At 35.9% G+C, this 15,095-nt stretch overlaps 1 protein-coding gene across 3 annotated transcripts; it reads left to right on the top strand.

Moving 5' to 3' along the window:
- Positions 1-7,820: 7,820 nt before the first annotated feature.
- On the top strand, positions 7,821-14,026 carry LOC107825976 (BTB/POZ and TAZ domain-containing protein 3). 3 transcript variants are annotated; one of them, XM_075230740.1, is made up of 9 exons: positions 7,821-7,982; positions 8,202-8,289; positions 9,914-10,014; positions 10,182-10,236; positions 10,721-11,068; positions 11,159-11,289; positions 11,691-11,997; positions 12,734-13,047; positions 13,744-14,026. In XM_075230740.1, exons 5-9 carry the CDS (start codon positions 10,727-10,729, stop codon positions 13,868-13,870), a joined length of 1,221 nt encoding a protein of 406 aa, XP_075086841.1. In that variant the 5' UTR covers positions 7,821-7,982; positions 8,202-8,289; positions 9,914-10,014; positions 10,182-10,236; positions 10,721-10,726; the 3' UTR covers positions 13,871-14,026. The 3 variants fall into 3 exon arrangements, with proteins under 3 accessions (XP_075086841.1, XP_075086842.1, XP_075086843.1); XM_075230741.1 differs by lacking the exon at positions 10,182-10,236; XM_075230742.1 differs by lacking the exons at positions 9,914-10,014; positions 10,182-10,236.
- Positions 14,027-15,095: the final 1,069 nt, after the last annotated feature.

Below are 15,095 nucleotides of genomic sequence, written 5' to 3'. Positions count from 1 at the left end.
ACAGAAAAAGTTAATAGTAGTACTGTTACAAATGCGACTCTGCCAAAGCTTATATAGATCTCAGAGAGTTAAACATTCGAGGACGAATGTTTCTAGGGGGGAAGGATGTTACATCTCGCGTTTTCATACGTAAAAGTTTCGTCGTCAGTTAATCGACGTAGACTCGGGGATGAGATTATCTTGAGGTTATAAGCATTTATGCTATTAATAACAAGCGATAAGTAAGTACCGTGAAGGATAAAGGAGAAACGAATCAAAGAAAATAAGTTTCGTTGAAGGTTGTGGATTTGAATAAAATACGGTCCGAGCTTCAATACCCTGTATTTATGGACTAATGCCATACAAGGTACCCTATGACCACGATAGTAGGGTACATAAAGTATATTAAAAGTGAGTAGTATTTTAAGTAATTTGAGATAATTCTTAATTGTGTGGGTAATTAGTTAATTACCGAATAACGGAATATTACATAATTAATTAATAAGTTAAGGGGATAAAGACTAAAATCTCCCCCCTACCCCACGTGGCAGCAAGCCACTTCTTAGACAAATGACTCTTAGTCATTTTGGTTAGGTGGCAAAGTAATGTGTTAATTACATAACACTTCATTTCTTATATCTTGAATACAATCAGATTCCTACAAATCCTTACAAAACTCTACAATCAGATTCTAAAACACTACATTAGCAACGTGATTTCTTCAAGCAATTCCTACAAGTTTTCACCAACACTTTTTGCAACCAAACAATTCCAACGAGAATTACTAGCACCTTAGCAACGTAAAATTTTGCGGTTCTAAAGGAGTACGATGCAACCTTTTCTAAGAATATCATATGGATTTTTCCCTACTCCAGGTATGTTAAGGCTATCCCTTCTTTCCTTTTGGCATGATCCAAATGATACAAATGAAACGAGCAAAATACGTAACTTTCATAAATGACTCTATTCATAGAAATACTAGGGGTGTCTATATTCTTGATTCCCCATGTGAATTATTATTATATCTTCTGTTCATGAGTCTCAGAAAAATACATATTTGATAAAGTTTATCCGAAAGGCATATTGATTTTTATGACATTCCGAGAAGTCTCATTAACATATTTCTTATGCATTTCATGCATTTATACATGTACATTGACCCATGACCAGATGGTGTTATATATGCGTATATGTGTATATTATATATATATATATGGGATATGGAAAAAAGTTTACGGCGTTATATACGCACCACCATCTGATCAGTTGGTATATGTTGATGATTTTGCCCACAGTGGCCGAGATGATATGATGGGATGCCCTCAGAGGCTTGATGATATTATGTACACCTATACCTATGCATGACATGACATTTATACGCATGTGCATGATATTATAACTGTTTTAGGATTTGCAAAATTATTTAGACTTACAGGCGGAATTCCTTATTCCATGTTTCATCTATGTCTCTTATGTACTGATTTTCATGCCTTACATACTCAGTACATTATTCGTACTGACGTACTATTTCCCGGGGCACGCGTTTCATGCCTGCAGGTGCAGGTAGGCAAGCTGACGGTCCCCCTTCTTAGGATTCTTGATCATCGAGAGTCGGCGTGCTCCACTTGATTTGGAGCTGCTTTTGATTTTGGTACGATATGCTTGTATACATATATGGGTATGACGTGACCCAGTCCCGTCCTTGTACAGTTATATTTTCTATTAGAGGTCTGTAAACAGTTATGTATAGTCGGATAGTATGTGGCCTTGTCCGCTTCTAGTTTTAGGTATATAGTTGTCTATAGCAGCCTTGCCGGCTCGTCCATTGTATTTCACATGTATATGTACATATGTCTTTTGGATAGGTTTCCCTCACGTATGTTATTCATGTTTATATCTTAAACGCATGCTTAAGTATGTTCGACATGTAGGATTCGGGCACCCGTCGTGGCCTATCGGTTTGGGTCGTGACAAAAGTGGTATCAGAGCAGTTCTGTCCTAGGGTTGTCTATAGACCATGTCTAGTAGAGTCTTGTTTATAGGTGTGTTGTGCACCACACTTATAGACAGGAGGCTACAGGACATATAGGATGTTATTCCCTCTTCTTATCTTAGATCTTGCAATATATGAATTCATGTTCCTAACAATATATTATGTTTTCATCGATGCCTCCGAAGTCTACAGCTGCCCAGAAGGGAAAGTCCGTGGCTGGTGAGACTACTAGTCGAGCGCCATGAGTTATCAGGGTTCGGGGAGAGTCTCATAGTGAGATTCCATCCCAGACTTCACATACCCCGCCCTCTCCAGAAGGGCTCCAAGGGGCACCAGCTCCAGTGCCCGCCCCTGTACATTCAGCCCCTCAGACAGATGCACCGGGTCAGGAGATGAGAGATGCTATTCAGCTGTTAACTCGATTAGCAGGCGCACAAGCTCGGCATCAAAAAGTAGGTATTGGTCATGCAGATAGGTCTGCCAGTGCGAGGGTTTGTGATTTCATTAATTTGGACACTCTGGTATTCACTGGGGCAGATCCAAATGAGGACCCTTAGGTATTTATCGATAGAATGCAGAGGACTTTGAGGGTAATGAAGGCCACTGCAACTGAGTCAGTTGAGCTAGCTTCCTATAAACTCCAATATGTTGCAGTTAATTGGTGCGAGTCTTGGGAATTGTCCAGAGGGGAGGACGCCGCTCCAGCGGTATGGCAGGAGTTTACAGAAGTTTTTCTTTGTCATTATCTGCCACTAGAGCTTAAGCGGGCCAGAGTTGATAGGTTCTTGACCCTTCAACAGGGTAACATGAGTGTGCGGGAGTACGGTCTTCAGTTTGATTTGTTGGCTAGGTATGTTCCCACTATTGTATCTAAGATGGAGGATCGGATTCACCACTATTAAAGCTTTACAATATATTTCCTTACATTGCATGCAATGGTAACTTGATTCATTTTATTAGACTAAACATATACAAATATTATTTTACTAATATAAGGGTGATATTCAAAACTGTAACAACTACAAGGATATCAAGCTGCTAAGTCACACGATCAAAGTTTGGGAGAGGGTGGTGAAAATAAGGGTGAGAAAGAGTGTATCTATCTCTGAGAACCATTTCAAATTTATGCCGGGATGATTGACTATTGAAGTCATTCACCTTATTAGGAGGCTGGTAGAGTAGTATAGGGATAGGAAGAGGGACTTGCATATGGTATCCATTGACCTAGAGAAAACCTACGGCAAAGTCCCGAGGGAGGTGCTATGGAGATGTTTGGAGGTTAGAGGTGTGTCTGTAGCTTATACGAGGATGATTCAGGATATGTATGATGGTTCTAAGACCCGGGTTAGGATGGACGGAGGGGACTCGGAATATTTCCCAGTTGTGATGGGTTTGCATCAGGATCCGCTCTTAGCCCATTTTTATTTGCCTAAGCGATGGATGTTCTAACGCGGCACATTCAAGAGGAGGTGCCATGGTGCATGTTATTTGCGGATGAATATAGTACTGATTGACGAGACGCGAGCCGGTTTTAATGCGAGGCTGGAGGTCTGGAGACGAACCTTGGAGTCAAAAGGATTCAAGTTGAGCAGGACTAAAACATAGTACTTGGAGTGTAAGTTCAGCGGCGTGACTGAGGAAGAGCACGTAGAAGTGAGGCTAGATTCACAAGTAATTCCCAAGAACGGGGGTACTTGAATTTCAAGTACCTTTGGATCTATAATTTCTAGTAACTGTAAGATAGACGAGGATGTCACACATCAAATTGGAGCGGGGTGGATGAAATGGAGGCTCGCTTCGGGGGTTTTGTGTAATAAGAAGGTACCATCAAGACACAAAGGCAAGTTTTACAGAGTAGTGATTAGACCAACTATGTTGTATGGTGCGGAGTGTTGGCCGGTCAAGATGTCCATGTACAATAGATGAAAGTAGCATAAATGAGGATGCTGAGATGGATGTGTGGGCACACCAAGAGAGATAAGATTAGGAATGAAGTTATCCGAGATAAGGTGGGAGTGGCCCCAATAGAGGATAAGTTGCGGGAAGCTAGGCTGAGATGGTACGGGCATGTGAAGACAAGGAGTGTAGATGCCTGGTGAGTAGGTGCGAAAGGTTGGCCATGATGGGGTAGAGGAGAGGTAGAGGTAGGACTAGGATGTAGTGGGGAGAGGTGATTAGGCATGAGATGCGCACCTTGAGCTTACTGAGGACACAACCCTTGATAAGAGGGTGTGGAGGTTGGGAATTAAGGTAGAAGGTTAGTAGTTAGGAGGGAGTGTCTCAATTCCATGTCGGTCGCATTAGTATTACTTTTTTATTTTCATACATTCATATTCGTAGGTTTCTTTTCCCTTTTGTTGATCCTTTCACTTCGATTATTCTATCACCCTGTCTCCCTATCACCTTATCTTTTTGATGTTACTATATGTTGTGTCTGCTTCTTTTACTTTTATCTTGAGTCGGTCTATCGGAAACAGTCTCTCTACCTTCACAAGGTAGGGGTAAGATTTGAGTTCACTCTATCCCTCAGACCCTACTTTATGGGATTACACTGGGTTGTTGTTGATATTTTGAACTGCCTGAATTATTTCATCTAGACGATTATTTCATTAAAGCATAGTTTATTTATTTTAACTCTAATTCGTCCTCTTAATAATGAAAGTCCTGCAAATGTAGATCAATTAAGTGAATACAAAATTTGAGATAAAATTAAAAGGATATATCCCTCGTTCTCTCAAGTCTCTTGTTTCAGATTTTCTGTCCACATGTTCTATCGACATATAACAACAAAAGTTGGGACTGCATCATCCCAAGTTAAGGCATATTGTCACTTTATAATATGGCCACTTAATAGTCAACTGTATGACTTAAAATAGAGAGTACGTATTTTGAAAGCACGGTAAATACTTATCTGCATAGAATATTTAATAAATATATAATATATGTCTCCACAAATATGTTATTATTATTAAATTATAATAATTTATACTCATTCGCACCTTAATTATTACTCTCTTGGTCCCAATTTATGTGATATTCTTTCTTTTTTACTCCGTCCAAAAAAGAATGATACATTTCTATATTTAGTAATAACTTAACTTTAAATTTTTCTTTTTATCCTTACTGAGATAATTTCTAGCCACACAAATTTTTATGATTTATTTTAGACAACAAGTTTTAATTTTTTATTTATTTTTAAATTTCGTGCCTATTAAATATGTTCATATAAATTGAGATGGTAAGGAGTATTTAACTATAATAAATTAATAGAATTAGTATAAGTATTATGCCACAAAATTTTAAACATGTTATGGATGTAGGGACCATATGAAGATTCTGAATCAGGGTTTGTACAATCTACCACATGCTATGCTATACTAGATTGTGTCCATTTCCTTCAGCACTCGAATCACAGCCAAATCAGAGAGCAGTTGGCTTATTTCTGAGATTTAAAAAAGAGAAAAATGGCTAGTTGGTATTTTATTTATTCCTATATTATGGGACCATTTGAATTACACCAGAAATAGAGAAATAGCCTTTTGTTACTTATATAACTGGTAGTTGTGGGTCTTTCTTACCAATTCTTTCTCATTTAGCCTTTCAATAATCAAATCTTTTATATAGTATCATGGAGGTAAACTATGCTAAATCAGTTTGTAACATTTTCTAGCGTTGATGTCATTACTTTGCTAAGTCCGTTCGGAACATTTTCTAGCGTTGATGTCATTGAAAGTTCGATTTATTGAATACAAATTCATTAAGTTTACCTCTAGCTACTTTTGAACTTAAATTTTTAATTACAACAAAAAAGATATTATATAAAAGTAAAAGATGAAATTATACGTATCATTTTCTCACTTTTTCATTGTTAAATATCACAAAAAATAAAAAGACAAGTCGAAGAGAGTCATAAATTGGCGAGTGGATTGTTATGTCATATTCATGAAGCATAAAAATGGACTTATGGGGACAGCCAACAGCTATGGTGGGCTGATCAATAGCTCTCAGTCTCTCATTCAGATTTTTCTCACCATTACCTTTTCCTTAACCGCTGCTATTCGATGGGTAACCTGCTTACTGTGCAATAACTTGCAAATCACACAGGAGAGGTAAACCGTACTAAGCAAGTCCGGTACGACAAATTCTGACTCAGAAAGATGCTGAGGGAATCAATTTCAAGTCTTTCACGTGAGAAACTACTCACCCAACCAACTCAGTCAATCCTTGCGGGCATCAGAGGTAGGCTTTGCTAAACCCGTTCGGAACATTTTCTAGCTTTGATGACATTGGACGTCCAAATTTATTTAAGATAAATTCATTTTCTTAGCTACTTTTAAAATTATATTTAATTACAACAAAAAAGATATATAAAAGTGATAAATGAAATTGAATTTATCATTTTCTTATTCTTTACTCGTTTGGTACGAGGGATAAGGGAAAACTAATCTCGGTATTAAATTTGAGATAAATTTATTCCACGTTTGGTTGAAATAAAATTATTGTATAACTAATCACGGGATTAGTTATCCCGAAATTATAGTATTTCTTTTATCCTATGAAAGAATAAGATTACTAATTTTGGAATAATTAATTATATGATAACTTGTTTCGTGAACGACCTAAATTGTTAAATATCACGTGAAAATAAAAAGAAAAGTGAAAGAGAGTCGGCAAGTGGATTCTTGTGTCAAATCAAATATGACATGATTCATGAAGCATAGAAATGTACTTTTGTGGACAACCAACAACTATGATAGGTTGATCAATGGCTCTCTCATATTTTTTTGTTTACGTTTGCCTTATCCATTATTTAACATTAGATGCCTGAATATTGAAAGCTAATTTTTTACTAAAGTGGAACTAAAATAAAAATATTGTTAATGAAGGTGCCTCTAAGAAATACAAACTATAACATTCATTAACTGAGATAAAAGACTAATTGTATAAGCATTTCTCCTCCGTTATCTATTACTCCTATATTCTTTTCATATCAAAATGATTAAATTTTGCCTCTTCAAGAATTGAAGAAAGTGATACTTAACTATAACTTTTATATATTTTAATAAATATTTGAATTTAAATCCAAAGATTTAGGATGGAATTAACTCTCTGATATTAATCATCTACGTAAAATAATATTTTGATGGCAATAAGGATAGTTTCTTTTGGGGTGGGTAAATTTTTATAATAATATATTACTCCTTTCGTCTTAATTTAGGCGATGATATTTGATTGGACACAGAGTTTAAGAAGAAATTTATTTTTTGAAATTTAAGTCTAAAATCAATCATAAATAATTGTGCATCCTATGGTATGACCTAGTGGTTAATAAAGTGAGTGAGAACCATGATGTCTCAAGTTCAAGCGGAGTCAAAAAATATTATGATTTCTTCTTATTTATCCAAACCTAGGTGGATAGTGTTATCTAGTATATGTTGTTGCTGGTGGGAAGTGACATGTATCCCGTGGAATTAGTTGAGGTGTGCACAGACTGACCTGGACACCACGATTATAAAAACAAAGGTCATAAATATTTTTGTGATTACATATCATCTTATTAAGAGTAAAATAAAAATTTAAAAATAAAATTACTTTTAAATAAAAAAAAATGTGTATTTTTTACATAGACTAAAAAGGAGTATGACAGGTAAATTGGATAGAAAAATATTAATAATTTAATAAAAAATAAAACTAACTTGCTATAATTAATTAAAGTAATACTCCTATAATGAATATTTACCCTATCACCGTATATAACTTAAAATGAGATTACTAAAATATTGACGAAACTAAAAAGTAAACACAATTAATGTACTACTACTAGTATAAGATTCTGTACGTATTAATTAAACTCGTGTCTCCTTTCCTTTTCTGTCCTATATCTCTGCACCTCATAATACTTCCCTAAGTTCTGTTCTTCTTGCTCACCCACACGTCTTCCTCTGTCTCACTTTCTCTTTTCGCCAAAAATAAATTTATCAATACCCATATTTCAGATTTATTCATTGATGTAAGTTTAACAGTTCTTCTATTAATTTGATCATCCCCTTCAATGGAGCAGACTTTTTCATTTTCTTTTTATCTCCCCTTAATTCTTGAAAATCAGAATAATTTCCTCTGTTTTTTTCACACCCTTTATTTAGCTCAAGTGGCAGATAATTGAGATCAGAATTGTCTGATATGAGATAAATTCTTGCAAATTTGTTTGATTAATATTTTAACTATACAGGTTTTAATGCACAGCTACACTGGATATCAACTGAAAGCCTGAACAATTTATAGAGATTTGCAGATTTTGGTTTTCTGTTTGCTCTAAGGTATGCTTTTGAATTGTTTAGACTGTAATACATTAAGTTAAAAGGGTTGTCAAGTCTTGATTTTTTTTTCTAATGGAGTTTTCAGTATTTAATTCTACCATGTCATTTGTTAATAAGAAATCTATTTGGTAATAGCTATGTAACAGATAATTTATGTTATTCGAAAATTTACTGTTTTTTGATCAAGAATATTTTACATGAAAAAAGTTAATTTTTGATCAATAACTTAATAGAATTCTTGAAATGATGAAGTGGAAACCTCGGATCTAGATTTTTCTTGTTCATAATTTTTTTAATTTTTTTTTAGCAATTTCTAGTTGTTTTTCTTGTTTTTTCGTGGTGGGGAAGTGGTTGCTTAATTGTTACAATAGTTTAATGAGAAAGCCTGCCATATTGAATGTTGAAATGGATGGTTAGTCAAAGATAGCATGAATTTGGTTCTTAATAAATAGGCCAACTACCCTTAAAATTGTACTCACTTTTCACTTAAACACCTTATTTTAAGTTTATTTTGTTTGAACACTCCAACCATATCTTAAATGTGTCATTTAAACACAATTTGATGATGTGACATAGTGCGTGTATTACACTTTTTTTTTTACTTTCTTTTTCCTCCTATTCTTTGGCACATCATCGTCCACGTCACCCCCTTCCTCTCTCTTTCTCCCTCCGCCAGTTCACCATCATTACCTTGTTGCCTTAAAATTTTTATTGCCGTTATTAATGGAGATCGCCGGAAAAGTCAGAACTATGGCCAGGTCCAAAGAGGCGACAAGCAACAATAATATGTTATCAAGGTTTTAACATTTACACACCAACCGCGAAATCAGTAATAGACAGAACACGAACGAATCTCCGATACCACAACGATGGAACACCAGAAATGGTGATAAATGTCGCCGATTTTAATGGTAGCCGCCGAAATATTAAATGTCCGGTCACTTCTTTCAGTTCTGCTCTTTTATCAGTTAAAACAACAACGAAACAGAATAATAGAGATGAAGGAGGAAAGGAAATGAGCAATGGCCGGTGGTTGCTAGAATCGCCGGATTCTTTTTTGTTTCTTCCCTTTTTTCTTAACTAAGATTTTTTCTTCTCCAGTTAGCTAAAAGAAGGGATTTTCAACCCAAAAAGAAAGAAAAAAAATTGACATAAATTTCTCCCTTCCCCAGATCTGAAAATCCAAAAACGGTACTTGTGTTTTTTCCTTTTGGCAGATGAAGACGGAAGGAGGGGGTGTTTGACTCAAAAGATATCAAAATGGCGTAGGGTTCTTGTTAAAAAGCTTTTTTTTATTTTAATATGTCCAAGTTAAATCCACATGTCCCTTTTTATTCGTCACTTTGCGAGTGAATTACACGCGTCTTATATGGTTGGCTACTTATGAATTTTGTGTTTAAACGACGCATTTGAGATATGGTTGGAGTGTTCAAATGAAACGGACTTAAAATAAGGTTTTTAAGTGAAAAGTGAGGACAACTTTAAGGGGTTGTCGATGTATTTGGCCTAATAAATAAGAGCTACATATCTTCAGAACAAGACTTATGTATTTGGAAAGAAAGAGTAGTTTATAGGACTTGTTTGATAATCTCTTTCTTCTTCTATTTTGCTTCTTGGTCTAAAGGTACTTGTGAATGTTGCCCAATTTTGGGTTCTGAAAAAGGCATGGAATAGACTTTTGACTTCGAAGGCAAGAAAGGTCGATTAAAGCAGAAGGGAAACTTGGTATAAAGCTTTTACCCAATATGTTCAAAGGTTCTTAGTGTTGGTGATTTTGAGCTTTTATTCTTTTATTTGTTTCCATTCCCCTTTATTTGATTAAAATGCCAATTAGATGAATGTCGATTTCTTTTCTTTTTTGTCTTTTTTACTTTGGCATGGTGGGTGCGGAGGTCTACGACATGAGCCTTGATAGGAGGGTGTAGAGGTCGGGGATAAGAGTAGAAGGTTAGTAGGTAGTCGAGCGTTTTACTTTTTCTTTTAGTGTTAGTATGGTATCTTTTTATTCCTATATTGTTGTCACTACCTACTGATTGATTGGTATCTTTTGCTTCGGTTTTCTTAATATCTTGTTGTTGATATTGTTTGCTGCCACAACTTCTTTTCATCTTTTCTTTAAGCGAGGGTCTAACGTGAACAACCTCTCTGCCCTTCCCGGGTAGGGGTAAGATCTGCGTACACCCTACCCTCCCCTGACCCGATTTGTAGGAATTCACTAGGTTTGTTGTTGTTGTTACTTTGGCATGGTGGGTACTAATCAGCAGCATAGAAATGTTGGTGGGTTGTATTTTTTGAACTACATTTGCTATATTATAATGGATATCGAGTTTATTAGATATTCCAAAGTAAAGCTTAAAAGTTGTGTAACTTGCATTTTTTCCATTAAATAGGTATCCTGACATTTCTTTCCTTGACTAATTATTTGGACTAGTAATTGATGGCATCGCCAGACATGCGTACCCCTTGGCTATCATCAGCTGTTGAATCTTTTGGTGGATCCTTCAAGATACGCATAGAAGAAGAAGAGACAGTAGAGAGCGTAGAATTCTTTGAAGATCCAAGTTCTCCAGCTTGTAATCTACCTAATATTCCAAATCCCCCTCCGGCACCTGGTAAAACCAGTTCAAAAGCCACTAATCGTCGACAGCTTTCAAATTCTGATTGTGACCCGAAAGAAATAAAAGATACATGGGACAAGCTCTTCAAAGAAGGATATGGAGCAGATGTACATATAATTACCGAGCACGGATCATTTATTCCGGCTCATTATGCCCTTCTGGTCAGTATGTTTAGTTGAATTTGTCTAGCAGGTTTTGTTTGTTAACAATGCCCGCTATTTATTATACTTTTTTCCTTATGATTTTCATAGAGTGTTGCATCTCCAGTGTTGGGGAATTTTCTGCAGCAATCCAAAGTAAGGTATGGTATTAGATGCATAAAAACCCTTGGGGTACCTCGTGATGCGGTCTCTGCATTCATCCGTTTCCTCTACTCAGCCTGGTACGCAGGACGTTTCACCTCCTAGTTATTTGAATCTTTAGTGAGTTTAATATTGCTAATAAAAATGCTTATCCAACATTAGCATATTTTCATGATAAGTATGGTACAAATGATTTTGACTTTCTTTAGCAAAATAATCGTGTCAAAGGACAATGTTTACATATCATCACAAATCTATGAAGATCCTCAACATCAAACTTATTTTCCTAGTACTTCTGTCTACACATAAAGTTAAGGAAGAATGCTCCTAGTAATGTCACTAGAAGCTGTACTTCGGGGGGGGGGGGGGTGGAATCTTTTACCTTTGTGGCTTTGCAATTTTCGTTTCAAGTTTTCACTCAAATTTCTCTTGGCAGCTATTCATTAATTGAAATTTATGTCACCTTTTTAACCTCATGCAGTTACGAAGGAGGAGATATGAAGAAGTTTGTTTTGCATCTGTTGGTCTTATCACATGCCTACTCAGTACCTTCACTTAAAAGAGTTTGCATAAACCATTTGGAACAGGGTTGGTTGAACTTAGAAAACGTGATAGATGTGCTTCAGTTAGCGAGAAACTGTGATGCACCACGGCTTACCCTCTTTTGCATTCGTATGATTGTGAGGAACTTCAAGAACATATCATCCACTGAGGGTTGGAAAGTAATGAGACAAGCTAATCCCGTACTTGAACAGGAGCTTTTAGAATTCGTTGTTGAAGCAGATTCGGTAAGATGGTCACTGCTCTTTGTCTAGAGAATATTGCTTTCTCCTTTATACTTTGAACACCCAGTGACTTGTCGCAGATCCACTGAGATGCCTTGTCATTTGGAGTAGATTGATTGGATCAAGACCAAAGAGTATGTGGAAAACAATGTCTGCTTGACTTTGTTTAATCTTTTCAATGAGAACTTTCTCTTGCTATAAAGCATGCCATTGATCTTGTCATTGCTTCACTAGATATGACAATAATTATCCATCTCTAAATGTATTACACAAGCCAACCAAAATAGCTGTCCTCTTTTTGTCGCACCTCTTTCTCTGAAAGATATTGTCGCACCCCTTGTTTGTGCATCCAGTTTTATATTGAAATTTACAGCTACAATGAGGCAATATGTTCGTCAACTTATAGATTCAATCTTTTTCTTATCCAGATTTTGGTATAGCCAAAAGATTCCACATGGCCATTAATTCTGAAAACACTCGCGTTGAAGATACATATAGTAATAAACATGAACCACATTTTTTATTTATCTTGATCATTTCCTCTTGTTCCACCATTATTTTTTCGATTGGGTGGGCAAACAAATTCTGTTTCTTAATTCATATGCCTGGTTTTTAAGTGGTATGCATGAGAAAGTTTATTTGCGTCATGCATACAATTGCTAAGCAATTAGTGCTTGAGAAATAATCTAGTAAACATTGAATATCTTTTGGTATGATAATCTTATTGTTTTTTTTCCAGAGAAAACAAGATAGACTGAAGAAAATCGAAGAGAAAAAGGTGTATTTACAACTGCATGAAGCTATGGAAGCTCTGGTTCACATTTGCAGAGACGGGTGTCGAACAATTGGACCTCGTGACAAGGTGCTTAAAGCAAGCCAGGCGGCATGTAGTTTTCCAGCATGCAAGGGGCTGGAGACTCTGGTCCGTCATTTCTCAAGTTGCAAAATTAGAGTTCCTGGTGGATGTGTCCATTGTAAGCGAATGTGGCAGCTTCTTGAGCTTCATTCACGCATTTGTGATGAACCTGACTGTTGCAAAGTTCCTCTTTGTAGGTAAGTAAAATAATTTTTCTGGTGATATTCTGTTAGCAGAACAACACTTATACGGATTTTTATTCAAGAAAGAATTATAAAGCATATAGAGAGGTTTGTGAAATAGTAGATGACAACATGTTAGCTGTTGAGATAAACTGCTAGAACTGTTTTTTTAAGGTTCGATGCCTTAGTTTGACTTATAAGCAGAATGACATTTGAAACTGTTGTTCTGTTGTTACTCAGCACGCAAACAAATGTTTCTTTGCATTAAGGACTATCTCATTGTTTATTTGAAGCATCTTGTTATACAACTAAAACTCTACCTCTAAAGCATCTAGATGAAGTCGGGCGATGAAAGTTGAAAAGACATCCGTCGTTAAATGTGTAACCCTACTCAGATTGGCCGTCTCTTGAGGAGGATTATAAGTTAGTACTCATTCACAGCACCATATTTGGTTTAATATTGACAAATGACGGAATATGAGGTACATGGTATGCATATATTTAGCTGTTGAACATTTCTGGTAAACTTTTTGAACCCTTTAGGGATCATCACAAAATTAGAAAAGGAGGCACATTTCTTGCAGTAGTATTGATCTCAGTTTGAGAACAAAAATACCAGTTAAAGGGTGATCCCTACTTTCTATCGTTTGTATCGTTCACTTCAATATTTGGACAGATAACAGCATAACAAATGTCATTTTATTGCTTTAGGCACTTCAAGGTGAAAATGCTGCAACAGACGAAGAAAGATGCGGCAAAATGGAAGGTGTTAGTAAGCAAAGTGAACGCAGCAAAGAATGCAGTGAGCCTATTCTCATCTCGGCGGGCAGTTTTTTAATGACCTTTAGAATAGTAAATATGATCATGCTTATAACAACATATGGCCAATATTTTAGCTGGCCATACAAGCTGTGTAAATTACAGCTACTCACATAAGAAATGTCATGTAAAGGTTGCGATTTCTGATTAATTTATGGCCGAAATTTTATGGTCAGGTGTCCTCTTCTTGGGTAAGCCAATTGGCACACACAGTTCAAATCCATAGCACCTCCTATTTTTCCTTCTTTTGGTTTTTTATGGGCAGAGTTTAGCTGTCTATCATATTTTGAATGAACAAGAAAGAGTATTATACAAACTTTTGAGTATGGTACAACTGTCCATTTGTATATTTTTAGCATTAGTTAGTCAGCTAGGCTGGTGAAGTGGCATTGGATATTAAACTTTTATGTGATCCGTTCTATGGGATAGGATTGTATTTTTAAACTTTATTTTGTCATATGGTGCAACTGAGATAGGATTAGCTCGTGCCCACTTAGAGCAGATGGAGATTCTCGGACGTGAAAAAGGGCACTCGGCATCTACTAAACAAGACCAAGAACAAAGTCATATTATGCCCTCGGAAGAAAGTAGTGATGACTGCCATGAATGTTGCCCTCGAGGACGTGTGCAAAGTCTTTGTAGATTCCAAATTTAAGTAGGTAGAATAAAATCATCCTATTCCACCCTTGTTATCTATGATAGATAAGTAAAAGATAACCGCATCAGAAGAAATTTGAGGGATTGCACTAGCGCCACATATAGAAGTTTTTGTGACAATCTCAATCGTACTATATTATAAGTATGAAGATTCAAATCAAGAATTAGAAGAATATCCTTCAAATATTAATTGACCATTTTGCCCTTCATTTTGTTCCCCTTTTCCTTTTTCCGTTAATTTTCTTCCTTTAGAAAGAATGACTAACGAATTCTTTCAATTAATTTGGAAATAGAAGAGATTCCATCACTTTATTAAGGAATTTGAGGAGCTTCTCCATTACATAATTATGGAATTTAAAGAGATTCTGTGCCATTAAATATTGAACATACCTATTGTTTACCCTTAAAAATGGATAACAATTGAATTTATACGCGGTTTTAAGGATATGTTGACTAATTTAATACAAGTGATCAATAACGTTAAATAAGTGAGTTAAAGATAGAATAAATAACCAAACCAGTTATGATGTTAGGTCCGAACTCGGATCTGAGCTTAGTGATTGTTCTACCCTCGGTTCGGAGCCAAA

Source organism: Nicotiana tabacum, chromosome 15, assembly GCF_000715075.1.
Source record: "Nicotiana tabacum cultivar K326 chromosome 15, ASM71507v2, whole genome shotgun sequence".
NCBI classification, from domain to species: domain Eukaryota; kingdom Viridiplantae; phylum Streptophyta; class Magnoliopsida; order Solanales; family Solanaceae; genus Nicotiana; species Nicotiana tabacum.
This window is presented reverse-complemented; position numbering and strand designations above follow the sequence as displayed.

Excerpts from the sequence above, each read along its gene's own strand:
- LOC107825976 (XM_075230742.1), top strand. The coding sequence starts at position 10,727 with ATGGCATCGCCAGACATGCGTACCCCTTGGCTATCATCAGCTGTTGAA. Across the intron at positions 11,998-12,733 it reads TCGTTGTTGAAGCAGATTCG|AGAAAACAAGATAGACTGAA; the intron begins GTAAGATGGTCA and ends TTTTTTTTCCAG. Across the intron at positions 13,048-13,743 it reads TGCAAAGTTCCTCTTTGTAG|GCACTTCAAGGTGAAAATGC; the intron begins GTAAGTAAAATA and ends TTATTGCTTTAG.